The 13911-nt window shown below is 38.6% G+C and overlaps 1 protein-coding gene across 4 annotated transcripts in view; it reads left to right on the forward strand.

Annotated features, from left to right (window-relative positions):
* The first annotated feature begins 275 nt into the window (after positions 1 to 275).
* LDAH (lipid droplet associated hydrolase) overlaps positions 276 to 13911 on the forward strand; it is a 103405-nt gene continuing 89769 nt past the window's right edge. For 3 of the 4 annotated variants that reach the window (XM_051614492.1, XM_051614495.1, XM_051614494.1), the window contains exons 1-2: positions 276 to 300; positions 9163 to 9315. In XM_051614492.1, coding sequence (XP_051470452.1) covers positions 291 to 300; positions 9163 to 9315 — 163 coding nt within the window. In that variant the 5' untranslated portion in view covers positions 276 to 290. Of the gene's footprint in view, positions 301 to 8359; positions 8513 to 9162; positions 9316 to 13911 lie in introns of those variants that run through there. The other variant, XM_051614493.1, reaches the window with a different exon arrangement.

Genomic DNA, 13911 nt, shown 5'->3' on the forward strand with positions numbered 1-13911 from the left:
ATTACTGTAGTGACTCAGAAAGGGATCTAATGCTATTTGTTATGATTCTTGGTAGTCTCTTGTTTATGTCTCCTGCTCAGTGGTGCTCCTGTTTGATTTCCCTTGTCCTTTGCACAGAGCTCCACGCAGCCTGTATATTTCCATGTCTCTGCTCACAGTGCCTTCCCTGCCTCTTTAGGTTAGGAGATGAGTATCAGAACGTACAGCTGCTGCAGCAGACATAAGGAGGAGGTGGTAAGCAGCAAACACAGGTTGAGAGATTACTGGAGAATGCTGTTCTGGCTAGTAAGATGGTCCACTGTAAGTAGGCAGTATTTTAACTGATTATTTTATATCCTTGTTACAAAGTAAGACAACCATCAGTAGCTAGTGAGTGGAGTTGAAGCTGAGATTTAAATCAGTATAAGAACACATGCAAGTTGAAATAATCAAAAGGGAAGAAAAGAATAAAGGTGGCTTGAATTCAGAGCATGTTAGGCTAAGGGAGAACAACCAACATGGAAACAGAGGAGTAACATACAGAATTCCATGGAGATCCGGATATGTGCTGAACAGCACAGCAAAGGATGGGAGAAGCCAAGTCAAGGACAGCATGATGCTAATTTGATTAGTGTACAGGTTTGTTTGTTTGGGTTTTTTTTGCTTTGATATCTGTTTCTGGCTAGTATTCATGATTCTCTTTGAGCTTTGTCTTTTGTTACAAGAAGAAAGAAAGAATAGTGCTCTCCAGTGAGTAGTGAATCCTATTGTGCTACATGGTGGAAAAGGAGTTATTTGACATCAGATGAAACAGTAATTGCTTTTTACTGGTTTTGCCTGACATGACTGAATGGTTCAAGTTTCTTCAAAGGTTTAACTTTTGGATGCTGTGTTTTAAATATATAGGTTACCAATACTTTAAAGTCTTGCATTTTTTTGTCTTGTTGAATGTTTTCCAGATTGTGTGTGGCTTTATTGGCTGCCCAAGAGAAATATGGGGCTTGTATTTTTTGTAGTGTAGGAATGAATATAATAGTATAGAACATATGATTGCAGAGCCAAATAGTTTTTGCCTTTTTTTTCTTTTGAAAAGGTGCAAAGTTCTTGTTTTCCCTGTAGATAGCAGGAATCAATGGGCAAAGAAACATCATCTTTGTTTACTGAGCAAGCATTTTTCCCAAACACTTAGACCACAAGCAAACCTATTTGCATATGTTCTCTCTCTCAATACCATTTTCAACTTCTTCTCGTGCATGTGTCCTTGCTAATATGTTCTTTCACTTTTTTTTTGCATTGTGTTCTGCTCTTTCTCCCCTTTTGAAGCAATACTCTGTGCAAGGCCATTTCAACTCCTCTCCCACGTAATTCACACGCATACCTGTTCGATTTTGAACATGCTCTGTTTTGGGTGGTGGTACGTGCTGAAGTTTGAAGGTGTTTAAAAACAGTCCAGAAAAGGACTTGGGGGTGATGGTGGACCAGAAGTTCAACATGAGCCGGCAATGTGTGCTTGCAGCCTAGAAAGACAGCCCTGTCCTGGGCTGCATCAAAAGAAACGTGACCAGCAGGTCAAAGAAGGTGATTCTCCCCCTTCACTTGGCTCTCATGAGACCCCACGTAGAGTACTGTGTCCAGTTCTGGAGCCCCCAACATGAGAAGGACATGGAGCTGTTGGAGCAAGTCCAGAGGAGGGCCACAAAGATGATCAGAGGGCTGGAGCAGCTCTCCTACAAGGAGAGGCTAAGAGAGTTGGGGTGTTCAGCCTGGAGAAGGCTCCAGGGAGACCTCATAGCAGCCTTCCAGTGCCTGAAGGGGCTACAGGAAAGCTGGGGAGGGACTTCTTTCAAGGACTCATAGTGAAAGGACAACAGGTAATGGATCCAAACTGGAAGAGGGGAGGGTTAGGTTAGGAGGAGATTCTTTAGTGTGAGAGTTGTGAGACACTGGAACAAGTTGGCCAGGGAAGGTGTGGAAGCCCCATCCCTGAAAGTGTTTAAGGGCAGGTTGGATGGGGCTTGGAGCAACCTGGTCTAGTGGGAGGTGTCCCTGCCCATGCAGGGACCTTCCATCTCAAACCATTCTATGATGATTCTATGATTTTCTCTGTATCCAAACATAAGCATGATGGTTTTTTGTTCATGAAGTCCATCACTCCCAACTCTAACTTCAGCAAGATTTGAACCCAGTCTGCAATCATGGTGTTACCTTTCAGTTTTGCAGATGTTTGGCAGAGTCCACATTGAAGTAAAATGATTAAACAAACTGCATACTTTTCAGAGTTGACTGTATCAATGACAATGCTTTCATGCTACCCATTCCAACCTGGTTTATTTCCCTTTGATTTTCTAATGTAGATTTTTTGCTTTTTGCCCACTTTTCTTCTGGGCAGCTGGGAAAATAATTTACAAGATTCTCTTGACCTGAGTCTGCTGTTTCTTTGAAATATGCTGGTCAGAAGAGACCTGGCATAGTTTTTCTCCCTGGAAACCTTCTTTACTATGAAGTAATTGTACTTCAGTAGCAGCTTTTGATATTCTCTCCCATAGAAATTTTATCTTTACTTGACTGAAGTTTTGATAACATTGTAATCTATTGTCAGAACATATATTTAAAGTATAATTCTTATATCCACCTGTTATTCTTGCACACCAACTTCCATTTATTCCTCCATGGGATTTCAGTTTTAAACTCCCCAAGATTTTCTTCTGGGTCCAACACTTAAATGCGTTATTTGGAGGGAAAGGTCTATGTGAAAGTTACTTCATTTGTCCAGTAGGACTTAATGTTATGTGCAAATAAACAACTTTTTCTTCCTTCGGGACTAAAAAGTTTCCCCAAATCTCTTTTTCTGTTTGGGAAAATATTCCGTATTACACCAAATTGTAGCATCCTATTTGTTGTAATGCAGATTAAAGCAATATTACTTCCTTGAGTGCACTTGTTTCTTTAAGCAACAATTTTCTTACTCATTTCTTATTAGATCATCAACATTATTTACTTTATAATCAGGCTTGCTTATTAACTGGGAAAGGGGGGAGTTGCTAGGAGTACAGCTGCTACCTTTTGTAATCTGTGGGATTCCCCACTTTCACTATGCTGATGAAGTTACTGTATGCCAAGCCAAACTCACACTCTTCTGGGGTTAAATAGTTTGACAGCACATGATATGTAGGACTTCTTCTGTAGGCTGTGTTCAATATATTTATATTCCACTTTTAAAGTGTCACGTCATTTTTCTTTTGGATACCTTAATAGTTGCTGCTATTGTTTGAAGCCTTCAGGGGCCCTCAGCCACACCAGGGTAACTTCTCAGGATTTTGCTTATGCTTTGTATGGCTTCAGATGTGTTAGAGTTGCAGTGGCAAATGGAGGACCTACCTGGTCTACCTGGTGACAAGGAACATGGACTTAGAGACTTCGTGAAAGGAGCATCAGCACAAACAAAAACACAAGTCTGTGTTTGCCAAGGGAGAAAGAGAGCAGACATAAAACTTTGTGTCTTGCTACCAGAACTGCAATGAAGTATCAGCACCCTTTGGTGACTATGTTGAGTGCTGTAGGTCAGCAGTTTTCATTCTGCTCTTGACCTTTTTATAATTACAGCTCTAAACATGAGCAAGTTGTACCCCATTTTCACTCATTTTGCAGATACATTTGCACAGTAATCAAGGAGATTCTTTCTAGCTGCTTTACTGCTTGAGGGGGGACATGGGGGGAATGACACAGAAACAAAGCAAAATTAAGGCATCAGTTTGCCAGGACACTGAGTGATCCCTAAAAAATAAGGCTGCCTAGTTACTTCACTTGTTTTAGCCAAAGACAACCTGTTGCTCTGAACTGCCATATTATGGAAGTTTGGGTTTTACTGAGTTATTTCATGTAATTACATTGCTTCTTTTGTTGTGTCCAGAGTGTTAATTATTTATCTTTGTGCATTTTTACAAATAACACCTAACAGCTTTATTATTTACTAATTCAGAACTAATGTGAGAAGGACTAGCAGGTCATTACCATCATATGACTTTGTCAGAGAATAGTACTGTAAAACACAGTGGAGAAATGTTTCATTTTTGTGTGCTGCCGGTGGCTACTGCTGCTTTTTTTATTCTGAATTGGTCAAGATTTGTGACTAGTGTCACAGCAGCTTGTAGAGTGTTTGGCCTAACTTTGGTGTTTTTCTGTAGAAAATCTGACATCCACTGTTTGTAGTTTGTCCAAAGAAATCCTTGATGACGTCTAAGCATCCGGTGTTTCCCCCTTCCTCCCCTTGTTCATCTTTCCAGATTTTCTACCAGGTCAGTCCGTGTGTTCCTTCTGTTTCTAGCTCTTAGCTGTCAGTGTATTCACTCCAGTCTGCAAATCAAGGAGCTTATGTCAGGTCTGGATGATTCTATTCTGGGGATAATGTTGCAGGAACTGTTAGAACCGTAGCACAGCAGGCAGCTGAAGGTACCTCACTTCTATTTTTCCAGTTACTCTGTTGCAGTGTGACATTGCATTCAATCACTTAAGTTCACCGATTTAGTTAGAGTTTCTTTTTTATTTAAGTTGGTACAGCTAATCCATGGAATACATCTAGTTCAGTTTCCTGTGGGGTTTTTTTTGGGGGGCTGATCTGGTTTAGGTTCCTTTTATTTTCCTTTTTTTTCCCCCCTTCTTTTTTCCCCAAGAGCAACTTATAGACTGCTTAGTCCAAATGTCACCAGCTTAGCTCTAAGAATACTATTGGAGACAGTGTAGGAGGCCTTTCTCAAGTTAAGCTAAACAGCTTCTAGTGTCTCTCCTCATTCACTGAGGCTTTCATCTTGTCACAGAAGTCAATGAAGTTATTTGAGCATGATGTGCCCTCACCAATTCCATGCAGGATGTGCTCCCAGTTGCTTTAGTGTGCCTGAGTACAACTTTGGGGGCATTTTTGATAGCTTTCTGAGAACTCAGTTGAGGCTGACGGGGTATAGGTCCGTGTGCATTCCATCTTCAACATGTGCACAATGGTGCCTTTTTGCAGTTACGGACACTTTCCAGAGTCATTGTGATATATTGAAATGGTTACAGAACGGCCTCTCAGTAACCCTGGCCACGGGCAGCCAGGGATGTATTTCTTAGGGCTTTGTGGAATCTCATATGTCAAATCTGCTTCAGTGGTCCTTCCTCCTTTACTTTGGTTGCACCACTCCTTTATGCAACTTATTTTTGCCCTGGTGATTACATCTCTCCTGTCTGCATCATTCTCCAGATCAGCTACACCAACCCGTTTGTCCTGTCTTGCGATTGCATAGTTTGTAGGCCAAATCTAAATTGACTTCATCTGGTTACATTATGTGGTGCTAGACTGAGTTTGTGACAATTCTTTGATTAAACTCTATTTTGGATGCCAATCACAAATGTTATTCCCCGGTTATATTCCAAATAAAATGTCAAGTTCAAGTGACAGTGTAAGATGGAGCAGTTAATATGCTATCAGGACAGTTGCATCAATAATTCAGCACAAAGTCTGCAAAGGGAGCTTAGTTTTACTATCAGCATTTTACTTTGGAGTCAGTTGAACCAAAAATGAAGACTTAATCATCTGGCAGAAGTAATCTGCTCCTTGTGGATAACTGTTTGCAAATATTCTTATCTGCAACAGTGACAGTAGGTGGAGTCCAGATCAACAGTAAGACACACAAATATGTGTGTTGGCTTGCAAGTGCAAGTGTATTCTTAAGTTCTTGTTATAGGTTTCACTAACTAGTGGATGATTTTCTCATCCTGAGGTAGAAAGCTTGTGGCTGGTCCCACAGTTGTTCACTGATCAGTCCATCTACTGCTGCCCAGATCTTTGTATCATGTAACAGGAGTTTGCTTTCGGGTAGACACCTACAGGAAGGGTTTGTTAATCTAGTGCTGAAGCCCTAGCCTGGAAGTCAAAGCTTGTGTATTCTAGCAGAAGTTTTCTTACTGGATTAAGTACTGCCGACAGAATCTGCCTTCCTTGTAATATTTTTCCACGTATGTTTAGAGAGTTTATGGGCAGGGTTAGAGAGTATGAAGAAAATATTGCATGAGATGTAATAAGGCCTGATTTCCTACATAGTTGCAGCTGTTTCTCTCACTCTTATTCCTTTCCTCTGTGGTGACTCATATGAAACTCCCACTGGTCAATTTTGTGGTTCTGCCTTCTCCTTGGCTTTCTTAGAGCTGTGGCACAACCTATACTCTCCACCAGCTGAAAGACAGCTAAGGGAAACACAGGCAGTTCATGCTGAAGATAGTTGCTTACAATGGAAATACTTTTATTCAAAGCTTCATATATGAAGAGGGTCAAGTTGCACCAGGGGAGGTTCTGGTTGGATATTAGGAAAAATTTCTTCACAGGAAGAGTGGTGAGGCCTTGGAGCAGGCTGCCCAGGGAGGTGGTGGAAGCACCATCCCTGGAGATGTTCAAAGTACAGGTGAATGTGGTGCTTCAGGAGATGGTTTAGTGGTTAGGGGGTGTAGGGCAGATGGTTGGACTTGATGATCTTGAAGGTCTTTTCCAACTTTACTGATTCTATGATTCTAAGAAGGTCCAGAGGTATTATTGATTTCATCTTAAAACAGATCTGAGTAGTATCTCAGGAGTATATCCACTGCCTTTTATCTGCTTTTCTCTTCAGCCTGTTTCTACTACTAAAGGCCATAAAGTTACAAATTAAAAACCCAACAATAAATAAATTAAATTCTCTCAGAAGTTAATCTGAAACAAAACTTTACAACTGGTTTTATTGGTTCCTGATTGGAAACTTTATATAAAAGCTATTTTCTTGGGTAAGGTAACTTTTGCTTTTTGATAGCAAACATCTCAGAAAAGGGATGACAAGCTAAAAGTTTCCTTTGGTTGTTGATGTAACTGAATTTCTCTGTCAAAGCTGCTTTTGACTTCTTTCAGCTTTGAATGATGAAGAATTGAAAGCAGGAATAATTCATTGCAAAATACACCTTATTATGGCTGGACACTAATCACTTCCTTACGTAAGTTGCAGTTACTGTAAGTTAGAGTTAACACAGTGAATAGTGAAGCAATAAAGATACCTTCTTTGGCATTAAATTAACTTCTTTTGGTGGTGGAGTAGGGAGGTGGGATAAAAATCTTCATCCAGAGAATTTTTCTGTAATTGAAAGTATTAAAAAACACTTCTCCCTGCCCTCCAGAGGCATTTTCTCTTTGCATTGTACTAGATATTTTTTTTCAGAGTACTTCTTGTTAGTTTAAAGTAAACCATTACTTGTCTCTTCTGTGTTGCCTGTTTCAGCTTCATGGCAAAGCTTCATTCAGATCTGTTCCTTTCAAATAGTCTTGAACTGAGAATTTCCCAGTGACTGTTTGTGAAAGTAGTGCCCCCACCTCATGATCCTTCAAACTTTGTAGGTCTTTGGCTTTAGTTTATGTGCCTGAAACTTTGAAGTAGAATTCGGATCCTTGTATTTGAAATACATGGTCCTTTTTCACTAAGCAAAAACACTTGAAAGGCCTAATATTATCTTTTACTGGATGCTTTTGAAATGGTCAAGATCATGATGGTATGCAGTAATATTAAGTTTTATTGTGATGTTATTTGGTCATATTCTCTTTTTGTTTGAATTATTGTAACTTCATGAGCTAATGGATTGCTGCTATATGTTATACATGAAATAATGGTTTTTGAACTCAGGGAAGATAATCTTCAACAACGTTAAAGGTGGTTGCCCTTCTGTCTGTCGGTTTCAAGATGAGGTTTACTAAAAAGTTTTTCTGCAGTGGCTGCATGTGACTTCAGAGTTGCTTTAGGGAGTCGTTGGCCTGTGGTCTTAGGGTTTTCTACCTACTATCTCATTATGCTTTTTTCTTTCCATAACATATTTCAGTCAACTTTCAGGGTGTACTAGACAGAGACACTATCATTAATCTCTTTTTTCCCCTTTTCAGGTGGAAACAGTTAAGTTGCGCAGCCTTTTCCATTATAGATGGTCATGTATTGGATAAAGAATGCACAGTCATTCCTGTAATAGTTTAACCAAGTTTTTCAACTCTGTTTAAGCCAGATTGGCTGCTTGAGAAGCCTGGAATGTGGTTCTCAAAAGACTGGAAATATTTTGTAGAGCTTAAATAGCCCTTGAATTGACACAAATAGCTTTCTGCATTTACCCAACACTGATCTCTGTTCTAGGTCATGCATGTGTGTGATCATTCTCCAGCAAAGGCAGGCTTCTAACTCTTGGCTTAGTAACTGCACCTGTAGTTGCAAATGGTAAATGATTATTTTGGCAGATGCCTGTGTATGTCAAAGTTCACCTTGATAACATTTTAATTAGTAAGTAGTTACTTGATGAAATGACTTGTTTTGCTGAAGGAAAGATCGGGGAGTTGGGTCAATCAGCCAGTTCCGAAGTAGTGGCAATATTGGGACATAATGACTTCATTTAGGAAAAATACATGAGGTGATGAATGTGCCTCATTTATTTGGCAACGTGTACTGGTTTATTATCCTTTATTACATTCAAATAAGAGAATAATTTAAGAAAAGTTATAAAGGTGAGCATAAATATTTCCCTGAAGTGATCAAATCTTGATTACCTTTAACTGACAAAGACTTCTCCTTTAATCCTTTGAAAATGTTTAGAGAATTAAGTTATGCTGCATTTAAAATGAGGAAGGTAATCTGTTAGTTAACATGTTCCTTTTGGCCTCTGGTATTTTCTTTCTGAGTCTTTTATTCTGGTTTTTTTTGGGGTGTTTTTTTTTTTTTTGGTGGTTGTTATTAAAGTAGTGCTGTGCTCCTGTAGTTGAAGCGTGCAGAATTACAAAGGCATTAATGCAGCAGTTCTCTTTCTTTGATGTATTTTCTTTTGTCTGCCTTCAAATAAGTTTCAATTGAATTGTTTCGGTGGACAGTGTGAATAAGAAATCTAAAATTATCTGCCTTTAAGATACTTATTGTCCAATTAATGACAATATATTTATGTGACAAACACTGGAAGATGCTTTCCCTCACATAGTAGCAACATGTATCAACTTCTATGATATATTCAAACATTAAATGTTGACTTGGGGTCTCTGTTAACTGGAGATAACAGGTGTTTGGGGATAGCAGTGTTTGCAATTAATCTGTGGGAAGGTATAGTAGCAAAGAGCTAACCATGTAAATATTTGATGATCTAACAATGTCTTATTCTGTCTAACAGTAAACATGAGGTCAGAAGAGCCAGTCCCGTTACATGAAGAATTTATCTATTGTTGTGGAGCTGCTACCCATGTTTTAAAGTGTGGGCCCTGGAGAGACCTCTCAAAAGATGAAAATAAAAATCTACCCAGGCTCTTATTCATGATTATTCCTGGTAAGTGTCTTTTTTTGTTGTTTGTTTAAGTCTAGCAATGCAATGGTTGGAAAAGTGTATTTTCAGTTTCAGAGATCTCACTAGGTAAGTGGTAGAACTTGACCCGTTGAATATGGCCAAAAAATCAGTAGTACTGCAGTGGTGACCTCTCTTTGTTACATTTGTTTACTTCTGATATCTGTATTCATAAGGCTGCTGTAAGGTAAAACTGAGAAGTTAGGATGTCTCACTCATGCACTCGGTGGCAGTGGTTTGCTGAGAGCATTGCATTGGTTTTTTGCTCTTTCCATTTATTTCTTGCACAGTGAAGGGGTACTGCAGTATCAGCTGTGTGCCAATTGAAAGATGAAAGTTACAAGATTTGAAGGAAAATTCTGGATACAGTAATTTTTTTAAGTTGGATTTTTTTTAAGTAAATGGTTTTCAACTTTGATTGGCACATTAATTTTTATTATAAGCCTCTTGAACTCAGTGAACATCGCATAGTTCCGAGTTATATCAAAATCTGGTCATCTCAAAATGAAAGTTTCAAAGTTTCATTTACCATGTATTGAAATAAATGTAGAAGCCCTAAATTAATTAATTGCAGTCTGCTGGTGAACTGCAGGAGTTCTGCCATTACATAGCAGAGCTTCAGCCTGCTCAAGCACTGATGTTGTGACTGTTTCACTGCCTTAGTTTTTTTGAATGTATTGGATACTGTTGTTACTTTCCCAAAATTAGTAATTCTGATTATCCAGATTTTTGGCTTACTGTTTCTGTTAGAGGATACTCTGTTGCTGTTTATGGCCAGTGTGTGGCTTGGTCCTTACTTAGTGGTGATGAAAGAGAGCACAGGTTCCATTTTTTAGATTTTTTGCAAGGTTTTGGAAGCCCCATGGAATATTTTATGTTAGTTTCTTTGGTCAGAATGTTTTTTGCCTCCTGGAGTTGAATAGTGTAACTTTTGACTCAGTGACAGTGAATTTTAAATGCTTTTCTGACCTGAAAAGAAGAAATAAGCCTGCTATGATTACATATTGTTCCATGGGAACAACTTTTAAAGCCAGATACCATATAGTGTAACTTTTTAGTAAAAGATTGTTCATTGAGCCAAATTTTTCAACAGTTTTGTGGCAGTACAAGCCTGATTTGATGCTTTTTAATTGCTGCTTTCTCCCAATTAAGACGTTTCTGGAACGCTTAAACCAACAGCTAAGTGTTCCTTTTTCACCCAAGTTCTGGAGCTTTCATCTGTCCTGAAATTGTGATACGCTTGTGTTTGTGTTTGTGGTAGAGCCTGTAACTAGAGTAAATGTGTAAAGCTAACTTACATTCATAGAAAGATTTATAGGGGAAGAGCACAGAATGCATTAGCATTCAAGTCAAGGTAGCTCTACAAGGCATTTAAGTTCTTCTACTCAAAACATACGAAGGCACACAAACTTTACAGGCTTTATATTAATCACAGGAAACTTTTCATAGAAGAAAGTGCAGTGGCAGGACTATGTGGAGCTTATTTCCTGTAGAACTGTTCTGTGGATGCCTCTTAATAGCATCTTGTATTAACTGGACAGGTATCCAGAAACTGACATCAGTGAAATATTCAGAGTGCTTCTGCCATGGTCTGTAATCTTGTGCAAGCAGCTGAGCGATGGTTTTGCTCTTATTTCAGAATTTTGTTGGTAACAAGCTGCAAGTTCTCTCACTGAGAAAACAATTAGAAAAGACAACTACAGGAACACTATCTTCATTTTAGATACCCAAATTCAGTAGTGAATAAGTTACCCAAGTTCCTTGTGGAGGCTGACAGGGAGCCGACTAGGATCTGGTATAACAATGCAGTTTTGCTTCTCATAAATCATGATGTGTTTCCTTCCTACTGGTATATGTCTTGTTTTTAGCCTTCGAGGGAAATTCTATCTGCCAACACAAAAAGTAAAGCCCTGGGAGAGATCTGGACGTTTGGGTCACCTGGCAACATGTTCATCTACCTGAACAGTTAGGATAAGATAGCATTTCCCACATGCTTTTGTAGCTTCCTGGCTATGAAATGTGGGGCCTTTCCGGAGTCCAGTGATTTTCACACTTGAAAGCCACGTATTCCTAGTTGAGATTCTTAATGGAATGAAAATAAGAGGGACAGAAGGATGGCTTGATGGAGGTCAAAGAAAGAAATATCTAGACAAGGGCAACTCTCACTCAAAAAGGAAGGAGTGTATGCACAGCCAAGTGTGCAGTGATCGGAATGAACATGGCTAGTCCTACTGTGTGTGCTACATTGTTCTGCTTACTAAACTGCTCTGGTATGTACTTTTTGGTCTTAATGAAGTTCATTAATATGATTTTGTTTATGAGTAATGGAACAAAACGGGATTGGAGATGGGCAGAGAAGAGAAAAATTATAACATTCTCAGCTTCTGCTGGAGTCAAATAGTGGCAAGAGGAGAATAAATCCTGTATACATATATTCTTTTTGGGTTTTACTCAAATTTCTTCATAATGGGAAGGATTTATCTCTAATCTGACTTAAAAAAAAATAAATGGGAGAGAGGGAAGACCTGACTCCAAAACATTATTTTACTCTGAAATCACTGACAAATCCCCATTGACTTTGAGCAAGGCAGGATTCTGCCTTCTGAGAACTGATAGTTCAGTGTTCTTGAAGCAACTGGAGTACAGAACATGCAGTGGAGTTCAATCTCATTTAACTACAACAAGCAAAACCTCTGTATAGAGTGAAATTTATTTACTGAAGTAATTACTCTGTAAAAAGCCCGGTTTTTCCTTAGTCCAGAATACATGCCTGTACTTGTTTACTTTCATGAATATTAATTCTTTTCTATTAAAATCAAGATTTAGTCATGAGAGTAAAATTAAATGTACAGTTTAAGGACCAGGTCCTTGGTTTTCTGGAAGTGTAGGCGTTACAGAAAGGACGGGAATTGCTTTTTTTTCTCGTGTGTCGTAAAGGTCTGTTTTCCCTTTTGCAGTGTTTGTTTAGTGTAAAATTAGCAGTGAAGTATAAAATCTACTACAGCAATATTTAACATTGCTTGGGTTTATTGAAAACCAAGATCCACAAAGTGTAACGGAATAATTTTTACTGTTTTAAGAGTATCTGTCTATTTGTGTCTGTGTATTTGTGAAACATGTAACTTTCTAAGTAAACACAGTAGAAGCTTTAAAACCACAGGTCTGTTTAACTCACAAAGTTTTGCTGTTTATCAAGCTTTTCTTGCATTTCATTGCAGCAGTGTATTGCAAGACCTTCAATTCCAACCATCATTTTTCTTACCATTGCTGCAAGCTAGGCAATTTTGTTATTTGCAGTCTAGTGCTTGGCAAGCCTAGTTCTCAGTAGATAATGTATACTGTAAATAACATTTTTTTGTGGTAAAGTATGCTTACATGAGTTTTTTCCTTAATATACATAAATAATTTCAGAATTTGCTTCTTTGGGATGCATGCAGAGTACTCCTGGTGCTTGCCAAGTTTCTTCATTTGCCTGCTTGCAGTTGGATTGCTGCTGGTTTATTGGATCATCTTACTGTTTTACCAACTCGTGCAATGACTTGTTGATGTTTGAGGTGTATGAGGACTTAGTCAGATGCTTGTTTTTTAAAGTATAAACATTTCATCTGAACTAATCCTCTGAGTCAAGAGTTGCATATCATTTTTTGCACAATGGAAAGTAAGGGCTTGGGTTCTGATCTTCACGTGGGAGCAAGACTGTTGTCACTTTAAGATTACTTAACTATTTTTCAGCAGTGGAAACAGTGCAAACACTTTGCCTGGCTTATGAGAAGTCTTTAATGTGTTCTCCCTTGAAGTGAGACTTGCTGTTAGCTTTAAAGTCTTTGAAGTTATATTTTTTACTGTAACGTAGGGACTCTGAAAAGCTTGCATTACATTATTTGGCTTTATCTTCACCTGCTGTTTTGATATTTCATGATAATCACCCTCACCATTTGCATAAGATAAGTTATATTAAGTTTATGTATATATAAATTTAAAAAATAATATTTTGCTGTAAAACTGATTGTATATCCCTGAAGCTTAGTTACTTTGCATTTTGGTTTTTTGGCTCATACTGAACCAGCATTTTTTCAGTTGATAAACATACACTCTGCTCAGCAGTCACTGGAATTAATAGTTCTTCAGAGGTCTTCTGTCACCACCAAGAGCCAGGGGTTTGCTTAATAATAAAAGAATCCAGTTCCTTATTTACTCCAATTCTCTTCCACTTGATTTTAGAATGTGTTTATATTTACACAAAATGTATGTGATTTAATGTGCTTGTTGGTACATAATCTGTATGCTAAAACCACTCACCTGCAAGAACTGCTTTGGATCTTGTAAGGACTCGTATTGACAAATTGGGTTGCATTCTGTAGCTTCTGGCTGCCCTGGCCAGCATGTAATCCAAAAATCTTGTGTGTGAATCTTGGTGCTTAATGTGTGATCAAACCAATAAAAAGAAGATCAGTCAGAATGCTTATGTGAAGCAAAGCCTGATTTTGGAGTAGAGACCACTGAGTTATTCAAGGAAGGTCCTTCCATCCTCTCAGACTATTTTTTACATCAGCAGCCAATGTCTCCTTCCCTGGGGCACAA

This window comes from Apus apus, chromosome 3 (genome assembly GCF_020740795.1).
Source record: "Apus apus isolate bApuApu2 chromosome 3, bApuApu2.pri.cur, whole genome shotgun sequence".
NCBI classification, from domain to species: domain Eukaryota; kingdom Metazoa; phylum Chordata; class Aves; order Apodiformes; family Apodidae; genus Apus; species Apus apus.